Raw genomic sequence first — 20,511 nt, 5'->3', positions numbered from 1 at the left:
ATTATCGATACATACCTTTATCTATGTGTTTGTTTGTGTGCAATGAAGCATTTGTATGTGAGCTTTAATGTGTTTTCTTCCCTGAATTGTCTTGTGCGTGTGTATTTGAGCACTTTAGAGTCGAAAGCCCCATATCAGATTAAAGGAAAAATTAATTCAAATATTCCTAAGTTTTGAGTATAAAGTTTGAGTTGAGATTTCTGACAAAAAAAAATCATAATTTGAAGGTAGTGTAAAGATAAAACAGGGCTTGCCTTTGTTTGAGATGAACCAACCCTTGTACCACCCCCTTGTAGATTAGTAGGGAATAACCCTCATCATCAGCTTCCAAGCTGATTGGGATTAATACATACGAGTTAGTATTCTAAAATTCTGAGAAAAAGAAATTACTTGAAATTCAGAAGATTTCTAGGAAAACAAAAAGACATAAACACAAGGTCTAGGTGGTTCCAATGGATAAAAAGGGGTTTCTTATGAAGAGATGAATTAAATATTAAAGGAAATCTGCTTTCCAAAAGCACTGGAATTTGAATTGGGGACAATCTTGAGGTGTAAAGTGCAGTGTAATTTAACAGGTTAAATTTTGAATCACTAGGATGCTTTCTAAGATAAAGAATGTGTCAATAAACATAGGGAAATTATAACTTAGATACAAATCGTTACACATGAAAAAGAGGTTGTTTTAATTTTGATAGTGTAAATTACAGTTCTTACAAAGTTTAAAAATTTGAGGTTTGGTTCTTGATAAAGTTCTCAAAAGGGGGATTTTCATTTTAAAAGGTCTGACAACAATTGGCACTAATTCAAATGCTGCAAGCTTTTGTGTTTGTAAATCTGTTCCCAAAATATGAAGCTAAGCTCAAGACCTTGACAAAGTTTGGCAGAAATCCAATTTTTGGCCGAGTTAATGAATCTGGGATAATTCTAAAAGAAAAGGGTCAGACACAATTTGGTGGGTTACTTTTAAGACAATAAAATCTTTGAGAAGAAGAAAAGGAAGCAAAACATGTCAATACTTGATTTCTGTTTTTAAAACTGTTATGAGAATATTTTAAAGTCTCTCCAGGCAACCTGAACAAGATAAGATGGTAGCTGTTGCAAGTGTAATATGGTATGAGGCAAGTAGGAGAATGAGTTAGGGAAAGAGGATATAATGTACAAACTGTTTTAAGGGAAATGAATTTGATAATCTGGCCATTAACTGAGGCATTGGAACTGCACAGGGGGAGATAAGCAAAGATCTAGAGACAGAGATCCCCGCTGAAATGGAATAGTTAGTATGGCCTAAAGAGTAAGGAAACATTTTAAACAATCAAGACAATAGAGAAACTGAACTCAAGAAAACCTTAGGATGATCATGGTCAGGAAAGAAAACTTAGAGGTAAAACTATGAGGAATCTGTAGTTCAGGAATTGAAATGTAAGGAGAAATAATACTTAACAACAATTTACCACAAGATGGATACAGATAAAGGGAAAGCTGGAAAAAGGCTAAATAGACGTATTACTGATTATATTAATGTGCCTATGAGCTACAAAAGGTAAAACCACAGGATTAACACCTTGATAACAGGCAGAGTAAAGCGGTTTCCAGAGAGAACCATCACTGGAAGTGAAGATAATGAGCCATTGAAAGAAAGGATAAGAAGGTGCATTGTAGAGTTGTTTAAGGAATTGAGGTCTGACATGAGACAGCAGCAGGAGAGAGTAAACTGGAAGAAGTGGGGGTGCCTACCCAGATGGATTGAGATCAGGGAACTCTTCACAGGGAGAGTCATTAAAGAAGTGTGTAATTTTATGGAGATTAAACAGAAATTCCATATTCCTTACCACCCCAGAGTCCAGGGATGGTGGAAAGGATGAACTAAAAAAAAAATCAATCAAGAGACAGGGATCAGCCCAATATTCTAATGCACTGTGGGCTACCCCAAGCAGGACCAACAGGTTCACCCCATTTGAAATGATAACAGGAAGGGCCATGCAATTACCTGAAGGCATTATAGTAGGAGGTGTAGAGTCACAGAAAGGAAAAATACAGGACAATGTAAGGGAATTAAGTAGGCAATTACATGAGTTGAGAGAGGAAGTTAGAAACTGACAGATGATTAAGGATATGGAAACAGGCAAATCCAAAGAGCAACAAAGGACCCCCCCCGCCCCGTCAGGTGGGGAATAAGGTGATGACTAGGGTGAGCTCGGAGCTGACAGACATGGACCATACCAGATAATTATGACAGGTGATACATGGGCACTTGTACATATGAGAACGGGAAGTAAATGGAGGCATTACACACAGTTAAAGATACATGACAATTGACCAAGCGGTAACCCAGAGAATGGGAGCCGATGTTAATATTCCACAGATCTACGATCCTGGTCGTGGGCCTATCAGTACTGGCACAAGGTCGGGGATCATCACTGCTCATCCCGCACTGCAGGAGAAACTTTGGTACAGCATGGACAATGCTGAATGCGACACGCAACGGGGAATTATAAATGTAACAGTAGGAGAACAAGTGCTTTCAAATTGTAGTAAGGGTTTGCTTCAGATCGAGCATGGGAGGTCTGCCACTACCCAGCCGCCTCCCACCTCTACTTTCACAGTCTGAGTAGAGATAATTGAAGCCCCTCAAACCACACCGACTGATCCATCTTGTACGACTATGCACCCAGGACCGATGAATGGTTTGGTACTGGTTAATCAGAAGTTTTGTATGATAATGTACACCCGTAGTCTTGAATGTATCCGGTGTCATCCTGCCCCAATGGTGCTCAACCCATACCCAAGCATTCTATACGGCTCTGACGCGCCAATTGATGACTGAAGCAGTTCAGTTCAGTGGCGAGATGTGATCAGGAAAGACAAAATGGTATTCTGAAAAACAAACTAGCTAAATAGACTATTACTGATTATATTAATGTGCCTGAGAGCTACAAAAGGTAAAACCACAGGATTAATACCTTGATGACAGACAGAGTTAAGCGGTTTCCAGAGAGAACCATCACTGGAAGTGAAGATACTGAGCCATTGGGTGAAGCAGCTGAAAATGGTTGGGCCTAGGGCATTGCTCTAAGGAACTGCTGTAGTGATGTCCTTGATTGAGATAATTGGCCTTCACCCTTTATTTTGTGCTGCTTATGAATCCAGCCTTTGGAGCATTTTCACCTGATTCCCATTGACTTCAGTGGATAGAGAAACAAATTTAATATCTCAGATTGTTGATCTTAGATCAGAAGTGGAAAAAGGTAGAGATATAACAGGTTCTCAATAAGCGCAGAGACAGGGTAAGGATGGTGGGGGGAGGGGGGGAATAAAAGGGAAAGTCCATGATAGGGTAGAAGGCAGGAGTGTGTAACTGACAAAAGGAATGATTATGCAAGGCAAAAGGGATGATACAAGTAGGGATGGGACAAGGAAAGAAGCAAAAGAGCAAGTGTAAACAAGAATAGCAGTATCATTACCAACAGCTGCCTTCTGAAGAAATGGGTACAGTGGTAATGATCTGAAATTGTTGAATTCAGTGTTGAGTCCTGAAGGCTCTAAAGTGCCTAATCCAAAACATAGAAAATAGGAGTCCCTCGAGCCTGCTCTGCCATTCAGTATGAACATGGCTGATCGTCTATCTCAACGTCATACTCCTGCACTCTCCTCATACCCCTTGACGCCTTTAGAGTCCAGAAATCTATTTCCTTCTTAAACATATTCAGTGACTTGGTCTCCACAGCCTTCTACACTAGAGAATTCCATAGGTTCACCACCCAGTGAGTGAAGAAGTTTCTCCTCATGTCAGTCCTAAATAGTTTACCCCATATTCTGAGACTGTGACACCGTGTTCTACAGCCCTAGCCAGAGGAAATCATCCCTGCATTCACTCTGTCCATCCCTGTCAGAATTTGATATGTCTCAATGAGATCTCCTTTTATTCTTCTAAGCTTCAGTGAATACAGGCCTAGTCGGCCCAATCTCTCCTCATACGAGAATCTGCAATCCCAGGAATCAGTCTGGTGAACCTTCCCTGCACTCCGTCTATGGCAAGTATATCCTTTCTTAGGTAAGGAGACAAAAACTGCACACGATACTCCAGGTGTGGTCTCACCAATGCCCTGTACAGCTGCAGGAAGACACCCTTGCTCCTATGCTCAAGTCCTCTTGCAATGAAGGCCAAAGATGAGATGCTGTTCCTCAAGTTTATGTTGAACTTCATTGGACCATTTTAGGAGGCTGAGGACAGATCAGAGTGGGAGTAGGGCAAAGAATTAAAATGTCATATTCACAGATTGAACAGAGGGTTCATGCAAAGCGGTCACCCAAGTTGCATTTGGCATCCCCAATGTAAAGTGGACTGCATAAGGTTTCAATATCCTAAATTGAAACACTTGCAAGTAAATCACTGTTTCACTTGGAAGGAGTGTTTGGCACCCTGAATGATGAGGAGGGAGGAAATGAAAGGGTACGTTTTATATCTGTTGCATTTGCCCAGGCCAGTGCCATGGCAGGATGAGGGGCGTCCAAGGATTCTCAGCCATGGATGTCCCATTTCGTGCACTTCTGCTCCCACCCCTTTTCCTCCCTCCCAGAGCTGTGATAGGGTCCCCCTTGTGCTCACTTTCACTCCACCACCATCTACATTCCTCCTCCACCATCTACATTCCTCCTCCACCACTTATCTCAAGTGTGATGCCATCACCAAAACACATTCTTCTCTCCTCTTCTTTCAGCATTTGAAGGAAGCGTTCCTTCCACTTCATCCCAGTCCATGTCTCAGTTACCCCAACACCCCCTCTCCTCCCCACGGCAGCTTCTTGTGCAAAAGCAGGAGATTCAATACTTGACCTTTTATTTCCTTTCTCCTCTCTATCTAAGGCCCCAAACAGGTGGAACAATGATTTATTTATACTTATTTCAATTTAGTATACTGGACTTTCTCTGATGGCATGGCCTCCTCTACATCAGGGAGACCAAATGCAGATTGGGTGACTGCTTTGCAGAACACCTCTGATCAGTTTGCAAGTTTGACCAAGAGCTTATGGCCACCTGTCATTGAACTCAACTGGAAGCTCATGGAGCAGCACTTCATTTTTCCTTTAGGCATTTTACAACCTTCCAGATATAACATTAAGGTCAACAATTCTGATTACAACTACTGCCTCCATCTTTCAGAGACTCAGCTGTTAGTAATGATTCTGTTATTCTCAGTTACACCTTCTCTCTACCCACCTTTTGTTTCTTTACTTTTCGCAACACCATCTCCCTTCACCTCGCACCATCAAGAGTGCTCAACATTTTAAATAGTTTTCTGTGTACAGATGTGGTGGCAAATGCTTTAGACATTCAAGAGATTTTTAATGAAGGGATGAGGAAAAGTAAGTTTATTTTATTCTGGATAGAAGAGCTAGGATAGGCTGATTGGTCTCCTGATTGTGGAGATTTGTTTTAAAAGCCAGGTCACACCAGGAAACATAAGGAGAGTGGCAAACATATTTCAGGTTAGGTCCTTACAACCAACTGAGACAGGAAACTCCCATTCCATCAATTTGGGCTGGATTGGGACAGCAACTTAGAGTAAAAGGAGAGGACTCTAACCAATGGCATTGACCAGAGGCCCATTCATAATACGCACAGATAACTTGGATATCAAGTACTGTAAACGATGGATTAAAACCTTGTGTAGTTACACATTTTTTTTCAATTTTCATTCATTTTATAACAAAATAACAAGCAATGTTTAACATCAATGTAGTATCAGTAGGCAGTTTGGTTACATCACAATAACAACAGCAATACACATGAGTCTAATTGTCTCTCACAGGGAGATCAAAACAGAAGAGAGGTACAAAGCCATAGAGAAATAATTTAAAAATGAAAGATATATATGGAGGAGTGAACAATGCTTTTACATACAGAACAAACTCATAAAGAAGAGTAAATAAGACCCGTAGAAATAGGCTTCATGCTGGATCAGCAGCTTGTTCAGTTTGCTTAATACAGTTTGTCTTGATGGATGAAATACAAGGAAGACTTTTTTAGGACACAAATTTTGAATGTGTGCAATGTCCATCTCTGAAAAACAGAATAACGCAGTGTGCATTACAATGTGAATCATATCTATTACAACCAAATCTTTAGCAAAGATTTATTGTATTCCAACATCATATCTTGTTGAGCAAAGATACTGTCAAAGTTATTCTTTTTTGCTTCAATTCCTCAGATATCCTTACTCTTTATCTCTATTAGCAATATCCATTCCCCACGGAAAAAAACACACAATTTACTTGTAAACTCAAGTCAGACATTATGTACACGAAAGAGGCCAAGGTTCTGTGTATTTTAGATACCCTGGATTCAGTTAATGCCACTGAACTATATTGCATTTTTGTCACTCTGACAGAAATAAATTAATTTAAAAAGTAAGACCCCTCATCTAAAGAACTGCACCACACTTAACCAAATAGAAATATACTTAATTTGTCTCATTAAATTAACAGTACAGTATATTTAAAAAACATAAATAAAAACAAAAAACTGTGGATGCTGGAAATCCAAAACAAAAACAGAAACAGAAATACCTGGAAAAAGTCAGCAGGTCTGGCAGCATCGGCGGAGAAAAGCACAGTTGACATTTTGAGTCCTCATGACCCTTCAACAGAAGTAAGTAAAAATAGGAAAGGGGTGAAATATAAGCTGGTTTGGTGGTGCGGGGGGGGGGGGGGTTGTTGTTGAGACAACAACAACCACCCCCCCCCCCCACCCCGCTCCTCCACCACCACCAAACCAGCTTATATTTCACCCCTTTCCTATTTTTACTTAGTTCTGTTGAAGGGTCATGAGGACTCAATGTCAACTGTGCTGCCGATGCTGCCAGACCTGCTGACTTTTTCCAGGTATTTGTTTCTGTTTTTGTTTTATATTTAAAAAACAGATGTGTTTAGACAACAGTTAAGGACAGGATTAGTTTCGGCTACTTTTCCCGGCCAAATATCCTGCCAACGTGGAGTTCCAACATGAACCCTGGCCTCACAGGTGAGGTACCACACGATTGGTGCTGTGCCCCACGGTGTCAGCACCTTAAGAGGAGGAAAGAATAAGAGAAAATTGGGAAATGACTAACTGCAATTAGAGGTAGGGAAACACCCAATCTCCAGTGGTACCTCTATCCCATAGTTTCAACCAGGACTCAGTATGTGATGAATCATTGGCACAAACACCACTGTCACACCATTTGTTTTATTGGGAATGGAGAATAGAAAAAAAGAGATTAATGGTCCTATTTTGTTAGTTTATTAAGGAGATCAATCAAAAACTGTAATGTAACATTTCCTGTTTGTTTTATATGTTAACACTAAGAGCACCAAATGTAATTTGGAAATGTACGTTTAGATGATTAAATTTCGATAACAAAATCCCTTTTTACTAAATAACCTATGGAGGTTATCAGGAATCCAGATAATGCAGCAGGTCAGAGATAGGGGGTAAATTTCCACAGAGTTTCTCACGTGGTCACCAAAACTTTACTGAAAACACAGCAGAAGACCTGGTTCTGTGCAAAAACAGGGTTTCCAATGCACATCCAGCAAAGTGAACATGGCAAGAAAAGCTCTGAAGAAGTTCAGCCCTGTGATTTTCTTACATCTGGGACCTGGTTTGGAACCTAACCCAAATTAAGTGGCCAAAAATATGCTCTGTCCAAAAGGATGTAATAATCTTTCAGTTTCAATCCAAGACATGGTGAGCATAAATCTACAACACAAATCTCTGTAATCTGGCAGTAATTGACACTATTCTGCCATTTGCACTCGGAGGTGAAAGGAGATTTGGAATGCAAAGATACAGGCTGAGGACTCCACATAATGACAGAATGATCAAATATAAAATTAACATTTTCTCCTTGTGTGACATTCCCACTTCAGGTACCAAGTTCTAACCAAAAGGTTAGGTTGTGACCTGCTCTAGGGGGTTATTCAAAAGATCATAGAATGGTTACAACACAGAAGGAAGCCATACAGCCCATCATATCCATACTTGTCTTCTGTAAGAACATTTCACCTGGTACCACACCCCCACCTTTTCCCATAGCCCTGCAAATTTTTCCTTTTCAGGTTAAAAGTCAGGCCTTTCCCCAGCAAGAGAGTTTCAGTAGCCCCTGTATCCCCAAGTATAACAAAAGCTTTGCCTGCTTCATTTGAACAATAAGGAATTACCTTTCCTTTTGACAAGAATTCCCTGTAGCTTTCAGGTATCTTGCCCACCTCACCCGCACTCACAGCAGTATTCACACTTGGACTCACAGCTGCAGTTAACATTACAACTTGACCAGTTGTATTTGCAGTCGGGGCACTTTTTTCTGAATCATCCTTATGAACCAGAATAAGTCCCATCGATTCTCCACACAACTTCCAGCCATTTTCCCGTGTGTCCCACCTTGTTACAATGGAAACACTTAGGCCTCCGGACGTCACTCCCACCCTTAGAACTTTCCTCCTTCTGAGGACGGGATTTCAGCACATTCCCAGTTATCCCTTCCCTTCCCTGGCTACTTGCCTTCCTTTTCACCCTTCCACTTTCTATCCTTCTCAGGTTTGTGGGGGTGATTGATAAAGTGTTTGGATTGTTGGACAAGCTCGTAATCATCAGCCATTTCCACTGCCTGTCTAGCTGATGAAACCTTCTGGTTCTCTACATGAGTTCTTACCGCTGGAGGGAGTGAACTTTTAAATTCATCCAGGAGAATTATTTCCCTAAGGGTCTTATACATGGCCTCTATCTTTAGTACCAGTATCCAATGATCAAAACTAATTTGCTTTACCCTCACAAATTCAACGTAGGTCTGCCTAGGCTGTTTCCTTATGTTTCAAAATTTTTGCTTGTGTGCCCCAGGGACCAACTCACATGCATCAAGAATAGCCTTCTTCATCGCATCATAATCCATAGACACCTCTCCCGAGAGTGATGCATAAATCTCATGAGTTCTGCCCACTAATCTACTTTGCAGGAGTAATATCCAGATTCCTTTTTGCCATTTCATTTGCTTAGCTACCTTCTCACATGAAAAGAAAAATGCCTCTACAAATTTCCCCAAACCTTGGAAGGAAATGTACAAATTTAAACATCTCCCCACTGGACTCTGGGTTGGGATAAGTTCTTCCGTCCGCAAAACTTTCCCTGACATTTGGTGCCTTGATTTTAAATTTCAGCCTTTTAAGCTGCTATTCTCTCCCTCGTTCCTTCTCTCTTGCCTGAAATTCCAGTTCTAGCTGTTTAAATCTTTTTGCTCTTTCCAGTTCAAATTTAAGTTTCTCCATTTCTTTTTCATGTTCAAGCTGCTTCATGTGCAACCTAATCCTAGCTAACTCAATTGACTCAACCCCTGGAGAATGTGATCTCTCTTGTATCCCTTCCAAGTTCAAATGCTGCGCGACTGTCTCAATTATGTCTGCTTTCCTTGCCTCTTCAGTTAATTCTAACTTCAACTTATCTGCCACCCCCCTTAATTTAGCCTCAGTTACTTTTGTAATGGATAAATCTTCTATCTTTAAAAATGACATAGCAACTTCCAAAGCCATGTCAGTCGCCAATGAATCAGAATGGTGTCTGTCTTTTTATCCATTAACAATTATTATTAATCTGCATCCAGTCACTCATTGTCAGCACTTTGAATCTTGTGAGGGACCCCAATCTTATGTTACAACCATGATGGGAGGACTGCGCAGTTAATTCTAGCGCCACTTCTCCACAGGTCATAACAATAGTATAAATGTTTAATTCACCGACAAAACTGACCAAATGTTTATCTTTGGTATAATTATTCCCAGCATAAAAAAGAACTCTAACCAGGCTTCTTTCAGTAAAGACAAAAAATTATAAAACAAACTACTTTTTAAAACAAGTTAATAAACTGGTTAACATACAAGTTGTAGTTTAGAAGTATAATGGTTTTCTCCTTTCTTAAAAGCAGATATTCGAACCCCGTCTCCCCCTTACACACACACACACACACACACAGCCACAAAACAGGACAAAATAAACACAGTCCCCTGCAGTGGCTGGAGGATGGGGAAGTTTCTTTTAAAAGGAATTTTAAGACTCAAAGAGACCTAGACACTGTTGATCTAACAGAATTATGGTCGCAATGGGTCTGGAAGTTCCTTCAGATGGATTTTTTGGTGATACTGTCCTTGATGACTCTTATTTATCACAACTTTGCAGACTTTCAAAAGAACAGATGAGTTATCCTGATGAGATGTTTCTGAAGAGGTTTAATACAAAGGTGGGGCAGAGAGAGAGTCTTTTCCTTGCAGTTTGCTTCTGAAGCACCCTGGCACACACACACTCTCTGACTGAGAGTCTTAGAAGACGTAGATGTTCAAAGAATATTTCTCTTAGACCAGGTGTTTTTAACCAAATCAGCAAGAGTCTTTAGCCTGGCAATGTTTTTTCTGCTTCATGTTAATCTGTATTTTCTTTCATCATCCAGGAAACAGGGATTTGTTTCCCTTCATAGGAATATGTCTTGGCTATACTTGAATTCTCTTTCCTTTAAAGACAGCATATTGTTCAGTTACTGTTTTGCCTGCTAACCTTTGATTCTAATTTATTTGGGCCAGATCTATTCTTATCCCATCGAAGTTGGCTTCCCTCCAGTTACTTATTCTTACTCTGGATTGCTCCTTGTCCTTCTCCAAAGCCAACCTAAAGCTTATAATACAATGATCACTGTCCTCAAATGACACTTGATTCACCTCATTCCCCAGAACTAATACCAGCAATGGCTCCTTTCTCATTGAACTGGAAATGTACTACTGTAGTAAATTCTCCTGAAAATACTCTAGGAACTTCTTGCCCCCTCTGTGCTTTACAATACTGCTATCCAAGCCTATATTCAGATAATTGAAGTCCCCCATTATAACTACTCTATAATTCTTGCACTTCTCAGTAATTTCCTTGCAGATTTGTCCCTCTCCATCTTTTCCACCAGTTGGTAGCTTATAGACTACACCAAACTGCACCTTTTTTGTTCCTTAGCTCTAACCAAATGGATCATGTCCTTGACCCCTCTGGGACGTCCTCTCTTTGCAGCACTGCAATGTCCTCCTTAATCAATATTGCCACCCCACCTTTTTAATATATAAGGACAGCTATACTTCTTCAGTGTGTTCTCTGTGAGAGGCTTTATTGAACTGAAGAGAAATGGCAGCCAACAGTCAGCTTGCCTCACAGCAGACTAACATGACTATGGCAAGCCAGGTAGTACACTTAATAAATGTTGCATTTCAAGAAGCCAAACATCCCCCTTTTCAGATCAAACAAGAGATACAAACAGCCCCTTTTTCCTAGTGAACAAAAAGACACATTTGCATGCACGATCATGTGTGACTGAGTTACCCAAGTTACCCACTATACACCCATTGTTCTCATGCATTAACAACTCTTTGTTCTACTGGTCAGTCTCTGAACATGCATTGCACACATAATCTTTAAACCTTAATGTGACACGTGTGCGTTGACATTAGCTGGTCATCTGGGTGATGTTCCTTATCTGGAGAGTGTCGTTCCCATGGCCCTTGTTGCCTTGGTGACTGTTGTTCCATTGCAGTTGTTGGGGACTCTGGAATTGATGGTAGTTCTGTACTCAGGATCCCACCAGCTGCACTTTCTCACTGACTGGCCCATTACTGTGAAGGAACTAGCTTTGCTAGTTGTTCCAGTATGCCTGCAGTTAAGTCGGTATATCTGGTCATTCACTTCCACTGCATACAACTGAGGTTACAATTTCTCTACAAATGTGCCAAGTTTCCACATGGGCTGACTCCTGTTGGGAACATTGATGATTTGCACCCTGACTCGCTCTCTCGTGCTCATTTCTGGTAATGGTTTGGCAGTCTTGTCAAACTGAAATTTGGCTGTCATTTCACCTTGAGCTTTTCACTCATGCCTGTTACTACTTCTGGTTTCAGAAGCTTTTCTGCTATTGGAAGAGTAGTTTGCGTGCAGCATGACTTGTATTTCTGGACAGAACTACCTTCCATGCCTTCAGCTGGTGTGTTTCTCCACTTGAGAATTGCCTTGTGTACAAAAGTGCTAGATTTGCTCAATCGCTTGACGAGTCCTATAGTAATTTTCACTGCCACCTCAGTTTTTTCATTTGACTGGGGATAGTGCGGAGATAATGTGTCATGCTGAATTTCCCAATCTTTTGTGAACTGGCTGAATTCTTCACTTGTGAACTGAGGACCATTGTCACTCATCACGATGTTTGGAATGCCGTACTGACTGAAGTATGCTTTCAGGCATTCTACTATTTCTCCCATTGTCGTTGAAGTCAGCTGGTCTAACTCCCAGTAGTCAGAATAGTAGGCTACAGCTACAAGATAATCCATTCCTGCTATAAGAGAAAAAGTCTATTCCCAGCTTCATCCATGGCTGGGATGTTGTGCATCATCAAGGGCTCTCTAGCTTGTTTAGCTTGGTACTCATTACATGCACCACACTGCCAATGTGGTCTTTAATTTCATTGCTTATGTTTGACCAATAGAGCACTTCTCTTGCCATTCTCAGTCATTTCAATTCCTTGATAGCTTGCATGGATGCGCTTCAGCATCTTCCTTCTCATCTCCTTAGAGATGGTGACTCTATTTCCTTTCTACAAGATGCCATCCTGGGCTGTTATTTCATCCCGTTATGCCCAGTAGACTCTTGTGATCACAGATCACTACTTCTTGTAGCACTTGTAGAGTTGTATCTTGTTGGGTAGTTCACCTAATTTGAACAAGTCGCTTGTTTGTCAGATACAATGTCTCTTCTGGGTTGATGACTTCCAGGCTCATGTCTAGCTGCTGCTTCACATTGAATCTGGAAGATTTTGTAGTCTACGGAGCAGCCACAACATTCTTCATGGGAGCGCTGCTCTCGACAACATGTCTATGATGTTTCCCTTGCTTGTATGCCATACCAGATTATATCTTTGTAAACAAAGTAACATTCTTTACAGACACTTTGTAACAGATAGTAGCAATTTGTGAAAAATGCTTTGAAGGGCCTTGTGTTTGGAATCCACTGTTACTTTGTCTCTCCCAAACAAGTATTGATTAAAATGCTCACAAGAAAAAACAATAGCCAGACACTCTCAATCTGAGCATAGCATCATTCAGTTTGCATTAGTGCCCTGGATGCAAATGTGACTGGTTGCCCATGCTGCATCAGAGTTGCTCCTAGACCTGTCTCACTGGCATCACACTACAAGGTGACTTCATCTTTGATATCATAGTACTCCCAGTCCAGTTCAGTTTCTGGTCAATGGTAACACCCCAGGATGTTGATAGTGGGGATTCAGCGATGGTAGTGCCATTCAATGTCAAGGGGCTATGGTTAGATTCTCTTATTGGAGATGGTCATTGCCTGGCACTTGTGTGGCGTGAATGTTACTTGCCACTTGTCAGCTCAAGCCTGGATATTATCCAGGTCTTGCTGCATTTGGACATGGATTGCTTTAATACCTGAGGAGTCGTGAATGGTGCTGAACATCAGCGAACATCCCCAATTCTGACCTTATGACGGAAGGAAGGTCATTGATGAAGTAGCTGAAGATGGTTGGGCCTAGGACACTACCCTGAGGAACTCCTACAGTGATGTCCTGGAACTGAGGTGATTGACCTCCAACAACCACAACCATCTTCCTTTGACATGACTCCAAACAGCAGAGAGTTTTCCCACTGATTTCCATTGACAGCAGTTTTGCTAGGACTTTTGTTGTCACACTCGGTCCAATGCGGCCTTGATGTCAAGGTCAGGAACTGAGTGGCCCTGGTGGAACCCAAACAGCCTCTAAGAGAAGAAATTCCTCCTCATCTCTATTTTAAATGGGAGACCCTTATTTTTAAACTATGCCCCCTGGTTCTAAATTCCTCCACCAAAGAAAACACTGTCACATTCCTGTTAAACCCTTTCAGAATTTTATCTGTTCCAATAAGCTCACCTCTCATTTCTTTTAAACTCTAATGAGTATAGGTGCAACCTGCTCAACCTCACCTCATAAGGCAATCTCTTCATCCCTGGAATAAGCCTAGTGAACCTTCTCTGAACTGTTTCCAATGCAAGTATATTCCTCCTTGAGTAGACCAAAACTGTGCACAGTATTCTAGATACAGTGTCAGCAATGTGCTGTACAGTTGTAGCAAGACTTCCCTAATTTGCAATAATGGCAAAAGGTGAGACACATCATTCAGAGTTACGGATGAATTGAGGGACTCCTGGCTGCATTTTACAATGGTTAGGCAACTAATTGGTTGCTGTCTAGGTTGCCGTCCCTTTAAAGGATGGCTGCTCAGCAAATAGGAACTGCTGGCCAATTGAAGGCAGACAGCTTAGCAGTCTCAGCACCATTACCAGGAGCGGTGGCCACTGCTGGAACTGCACCTGGAAGAAAAGGATGCCATGGAAAGACAGCACCCTCACAACCTGACAGCAGAACCTGGTACATCAGGCCCAGTCAGGCAAGCCTCAGCTAGGGGCCAAAAAATGCCCAAAAAGGAAGGCCACACCCCCCTATTTCCCCCATCCTGGCCCACAGTGAGGTCACCAAGGTTCACCAGATGCTTTTCCCATGTAGCGGAGGGCCCGCCACAGAATGACCATTCATCCAGTTATATACCAGACAATCTGGTTTTCAGCTGGTCTGTCCCCTCTCTGGTGCCAGATGCCTTTATGTCTTGAATTTTTTATGTCTAGTGACCTCCTCTCCTGATCCTGCTGTGGCATCGGAGGTCAGAGGGAGGTCACTTTGCTGAAAACTTAGCCAGTGCCACTATGAGAATAAAGGAGGTATGGAAAAGTGGTGCTGCCCAAAGAGGTATGTTGCCCCAGTCCCCATAAGGGAGCCTAAAAGCATCCTGGTATTTTAACTGGTATCCAGGTCAGATCCAAGTATGGAGCCATGTAGTTGGGTCCCACATTCACTGCTCTGTAGACCAGTTCACTGGATTCATCTTGGCATCCAGGTTAGTGTCGAGGAAATTCCTTCCATGTCATGGGGCATGGAAAGGAGAGTGTCAGGTAATCTTGAACTCCATCAATGGCCACTCTAACCTACCTGCCTTTGGTAAAATGCCAGCGGTGGCATGAAAAGACTCTTAATTGGCCATTTAAGTCGCTTAATTGGTGTCTGGGTGGGAGGGCCGTCCTCCACTTTCCCTGCTGTTGGCAGCAGGAAGATGACAGGCACACCATCCCCTGCTTTTCCTCACCATTTTACTGCCCTGCTCTTCTCCCAGCCCATCCCTAGAGGGCTGGTAAAATTCAACCCTTACTGTGCATGTGGAGTGGAATGGTCACAGGATTATTTGAAGTTACTATACAGCATTTGGAGCCTGATGTGTAAGCAGGTCAGTCACTGTTATACCACAGGGGTTTGAACTGGGGGAGAGTTATTTGCATTTGCACAAAATTATGCACAGGCGGTTATTTGTCACCAACTTAATTATCTTACACTGGCAGTACCTGCAGGATTTTGTGATGCATTCGTAGTGGTGCTGACAGTAGGCTTGAATGGGTTTACTGCCAATGACCATCCTCCAGAAAGGAGTGTTCCGGGAAACACGTCTAAGAAGAGGGGATCTCTGAAATACTTCATTCTGGATGGGCTTTGAATCCAACTAGAATTTTAAAAAATGCAAAATAATTGCTAAATAGAAAATAAAGAATAATATACTCTCAAATAAACAGATTAAATTCATAATCAGTATCTGCATGTGAATTAATTCAGCAGAATTACAATACTTTAAAAGGTTCAAGAAATTTAAAAACAGGACTGGGAGACTAGCAAAAAGGCAACTACAAGCATCTCAAGGTTCCTCACTTGAGCACAGCAGCTTTCTAGCAGCTACACTGAAGCCACTGGAGTAGCACCTCATTGGAGTAGTAATATTAAATAAAAGCATTGAAGTAAGGGACTATGGGCTGACAATGGATGACAAGCATTGTTAAAGTTGTTGTTGTTTGAATGATTAACGAAATTGCTATTTCCAAACTTGCACTTCGTCTACAGTGTGTTTTCGCAGCAAGTTGTGAGTCTGCATTGTCAGGGTGTCATATACTTTGGCTGTCGTGAACTTGGCTCCAAGACTTATCCAGGCACCTAAACAAGGAATATGTTTGGAAGGTGGACATGATGGAGAAGTTCAGCCATGATCTTATTGAACAGCAATAAGGTCCTGTTCCTATTTCAAATGTTCTTATCTTCAAAGGTTAGCTGAGATTAAATTCACATTAATATTGCATAGAGTAACTGGGGTGGCAGAAAAGTAGATTGTGGATAACACAGAACCACCAAATAAATAGTTCAGTTATTTACAGACACAGGATGCTAAATATTAAGAGTAAATTGCAGACATTGAGTAATTCTTCAAAAAGACTTTGCACCTCAATATTAATTCTTCCACAATGGTCAGGAAAGGATCACGAAGAGGTTAAAAATTTGACAACAGGACAAGTGTCCCCACCCTACTGCACACATCCCTGCCACTACTTCCACAGTAGTAGTTTTGTGGCTTGAGATTGTTTGACTTGGAGGGGCTTCATATTCAAATAATAACATTCTGAAATCCAGCTTCCATTGTGCAATTGGGAGCCTGAATTATGTTTAACAGTTGCCATGCCAATTTTCCAGGACTATAAAAACCCAGCAGCAAAAGGGAAGCAGAAACTGCTAGCTCAAGCAGTTTTTTTTTAAATCCTTTCATGGGATGCGGGTATTGCTGTAGGCCAACATTTGTTGCCCATCCTTAATTGCTCTTGAAATGAGTGCCATGCTAGGCCATTTCAAGGGGCAGTTAAGAGTCAACCATTGCTGTGGGCCTGCAGTCATAGGCCAGATTGGGTGAGAACAGCAGATTTTATACCTTACAGGACATTAGTTAACCAGATGGGTTTTTACAACAATCAATGATAGTTGTTATGGTCACTATTACCGAGACTAGTTTTATATTCCAAATTTATTAACTGATTTTAAATCCCACCAGCTGCCATTGCAGGATTTGAATCCATGTCCCCCAGGCCTGTGGATCAGTGATCTTTACCACTAGACCACTGTCTCCCTGATGTAGGGTGGCCAAGTTGTGCTATTAATGATAGAGTTGATCTGCAAACACTTCTTGGGTGGAAATATTAAGTTTATTTACAATATACTCAGCAGCAACTACACATGTTCAGCTCCAACTCTAACTCTATGCTGACTGCTGAGGTAGCCCACGCTACTCTCCCATTGGTTATTACAGATTGTGTAATCTTGCCTAACAAGTATTATTACACACTAAATAAAACCATAATTACTACACTCCCCTTTAAGTTAAGTGAACTTTCAGCACTTTTGTAGGCCAAGAGGAGCAGAAGTATTCCACCACTGCCCTGTTAGGAAACCTTCGGCCTCCTCTTGGCCAATGTCAGCCTCTCTCTTCCTCTATTGTGATCGCCGACCTCCCCAATCACACTCAACACCAATCCCTGGTCTCTCCCCCTCCAGATTACTGGGGACCATTTCCATAGCCCCCTGGCTGTGGCCTCCTGGCGCTGGTTTGCCTGCCGGCAGCCGACCAGCCTACCAATTGGCTAGCTGCAGGATGGGAAATGATAAAAGAAATTTTAAAGAGGTCCTGCCTTTAAATCTATTAGGCTTTTTGTTTCCTAAGCCTCAACATGTTAAACAGCCATCTTTTCTCTCCACTGGAAGCTGCCCACTTCCCTGTAAAAATTGGGGCCTGTGTGTAGAAATCAAACCTAGTCAGACTGGTTAAGGAATCTGTAACATTTACAGAGTTCGTTCCAAAGAAACTTAAAGCAGTAACCTGGAAGAGTTCATGTATACACTATTTGCATGAAAATCATAAATGCTTTTATAAAGAACTCATTACCAATCTTACTACAAGTAGTGCACAGAGTAAATTTCCCCCTAAATGTCTACAGGGAACCTGAGCCAGAGTTCAGAATTCTTTGGCCAATTTTTCACACAAAGTATCTGGACAAGAGTTATGTTTAGCGTATTTTGAGTAAAAGTTTTCCTAAAACTGATTATTCTGAGCCCTGTACTGGATAATGATACTGCAGACAGACGAAAGGTAACGAAATGTTAGATGGAACGTTGTTTCTCTCGGAGACCAAACCAACAATTTGTCAACATGTCTGGGCATTCAGGTTGACACCTAATACCTCAGTTTTAAAAAATAAAGATGCAGAGAGATTGTTCCTTTAAGTTGAATAATATGAGTGAGCTGGCACTTATGTTCTTTATCTTTGTAACACTACAAGTATTGATCTTGTACAATTGTTCCAAATGGCTCTCATTGTCCTGTATGTTTAATTTACCGTGGATTAAAACAGTTTGTATTTTGAACCAAACTGCACCTCACTTATGTTAGTCAAGTTGACCTTCGATTTAAGGAACATACATGCGTATACCATGAAAATCTGATCCGGATCATAAGGAATGTTCATTGTTACACCTCGTGTAATCTTATCGCACTTATCACCTTATCACACTGGTTAATGTAGAACAGTCAGGGCCCGATTTTAACTCTAAGTGAATGGGTTTTGAGTGAATTAAAATTGGGTCCTCATGAGTATCAATTTCCATAAAAGGTAGATGCTCAGACCACTTAAGACACCACTGAGCCCAAGGAGATATCTCCAGCAGATCTGAATTTATAACAGGATATCATCTTAGAATGGAAATGAGTGAGAAGTTGGCAAGCCTCTCTATCAGTGCTCAGCTATACTGCACAGAACCCCCAAAGAATATTCAATATTCCTTTAAAAGCAATAGACTATGAGGAGAATTTTCTTCCTGTCAGGCAGGCTGGGTGGGAGCGGGCATGGAGCCAATCGCCACCTGCTGTGCACGGGCCAATTAAGGCCCGCCCAGCGTGACACACACCCGGAAGCGCTGAGCACTCCTTGTGCAGGCGGTGGGAGGAGGGAGAGTTGGGGCCTGTGTCGTTCACGTATGCGTGCAAAAGAGTGCAGAAATCTCCCTGAGGCAGCTTCGTGCCTCAGGGAGATTACTTTGACTAAGAAGAATTGAAATAAGGGGAAAAAACAATTATTCAGACATGTCCCCTCATGTGACAGTTCCACATGAGCTGGGACATGTCAATGAATTTTAATAAAAATTTAATGGATGAGGTTTCATGATAAATGCGAAGGCCGCCTGGGCTCTTTGCCTGCCCACCAACCTTAAGGTTGGATGGGCAGCCCTGGTAATTGTTTCAAGTAGTTGTTAAATGGCCTTAATAGGCCTTTGACAGTTCGGCAGACACGTAACCGACCCTTGTGTGCAAATTGACGCGCAGTGACGTCAGGATGCATGCCCGACCTCACCATACGTCATTTTACATGTCAGCAAGCGGGGCCCACCCCTGCACACTGACCAGAAGATTCAGGCCTATGATTCAGTAATCAACTTTCAACTAATTTAGTCAGTGTGCCATTTTTGGAGCACTGGTTCACACATTTGTATGAAACTCTTGTCTTCACTATTTTGGGTAATTGGCATTGATTTTCTATGGGGTTCTCCCATTCATCAGGTGTTACTACAACGGAAGATCTGGACAAACTCCAGCATTTACACCGTTTCTCAAGAATTTCTCTAGGGTTTCCAAATTATGCAGGTTGATCAGGAGAATCTGCATGAAAATTCTATTCCATTATTTTAACTGCTGGATGCTCCTGGTTATACGCAAGCAGTTAATAATTCCAAAATAAATGCTCCCACCTCTTGACATCTGAATTGCTCTCAAACGTGAAGAAGATTTGTATCAGATCAGTATAAATATTCAACATTGTCAACAGGACAATGCATTACTGATAAGCATTAATTTAGATTCAACTTCAGTAAACCTGCCCTGTACTTGTTTTAATAATTTTAGATCTTCCTTCCCAGAATAAAGAAAACCTAGGTAAGCAGAAATGAAAAGAAAGATTGGATATTGTAGAAACATCTACCACACGTAAACAAACATCATCTCATTATTTTGCAAGCGTCTAGATCAGACTAACAATTTCACCTACCTGAGAACAAAAGACCAATAAAGTAACACATACAATCATTAGTCCTGTTCTCCAGCCTGTAGCTTCCATTTTTCAAAACTATCAGGCAAACGTTTCAGCTATTGTGAAGCCTGCAGGTTGCAGGATCAAATCTGGCTCTATAAGTAGAGTTCTCAAGGACAGTGACTGTTCTGATCCTTTCAGTACCTGCAAAGACTGGCTCTTGCATCAGATTATTTGCCAAGTATTTGGCAACTTTAAACATTACCTCTTGGCAATGAACCATATGAGTCATTCCTCAAACAAGAGGGAACAAAAAAAATGCAACAGTGGATTCTGATAAAAGCCTTATCAGTTTTATTAATTAACTGAGAATGGTAGATATATTCACAAATCAAGTATTTTCGGAACTGGGCGTATGCAATATTTTTCCCCTCATTTTCTTTGGGTTAAATGCAGGAATCTGAGGGAAAATTTAAAGTT

At 41.4% G+C, this 20,511-nt stretch overlaps 1 protein-coding gene across 2 annotated transcripts; it reads right to left on the bottom strand.

Moving 5' to 3' along the window:
* Positions 1-5,369: 5,369 nt before the first annotated feature.
* Positions 5,370-20,243, bottom strand: leap2 (liver-expressed antimicrobial peptide 2). Of its 2 annotated transcripts, none has more exons than XM_041195942.1 (3): positions 20,050-20,243; positions 15,490-15,644; positions 5,370-6,060 (listed from the first exon to the last, which is right to left on the bottom strand). In XM_041195942.1, exons 1-3 carry the CDS (start codon positions 20,116-20,118, stop codon positions 6,024-6,026), a joined length of 261 nt encoding a protein of 86 aa, XP_041051876.1. In that variant the 5' UTR covers positions 20,119-20,243; the 3' UTR covers positions 5,370-6,023. The 2 variants fall into 2 exon arrangements, with proteins under 2 accessions (XP_041051876.1, XP_041051877.1); XM_041195943.1 differs by having other exon boundaries at positions 20,083-20,243.
* Between the last annotated feature and the right edge of the window lie 268 nt (positions 20,244-20,511).

The sequence above is a fragment of the Carcharodon carcharias genome, chromosome 9 (genome assembly GCF_017639515.1).
Source record: "Carcharodon carcharias isolate sCarCar2 chromosome 9, sCarCar2.pri, whole genome shotgun sequence".
In the NCBI taxonomy this organism is placed as follows: Eukaryota; Metazoa; Chordata; class Chondrichthyes; order Lamniformes; family Lamnidae; genus Carcharodon; species Carcharodon carcharias.
This window is presented reverse-complemented; position numbering and strand designations above follow the sequence as displayed.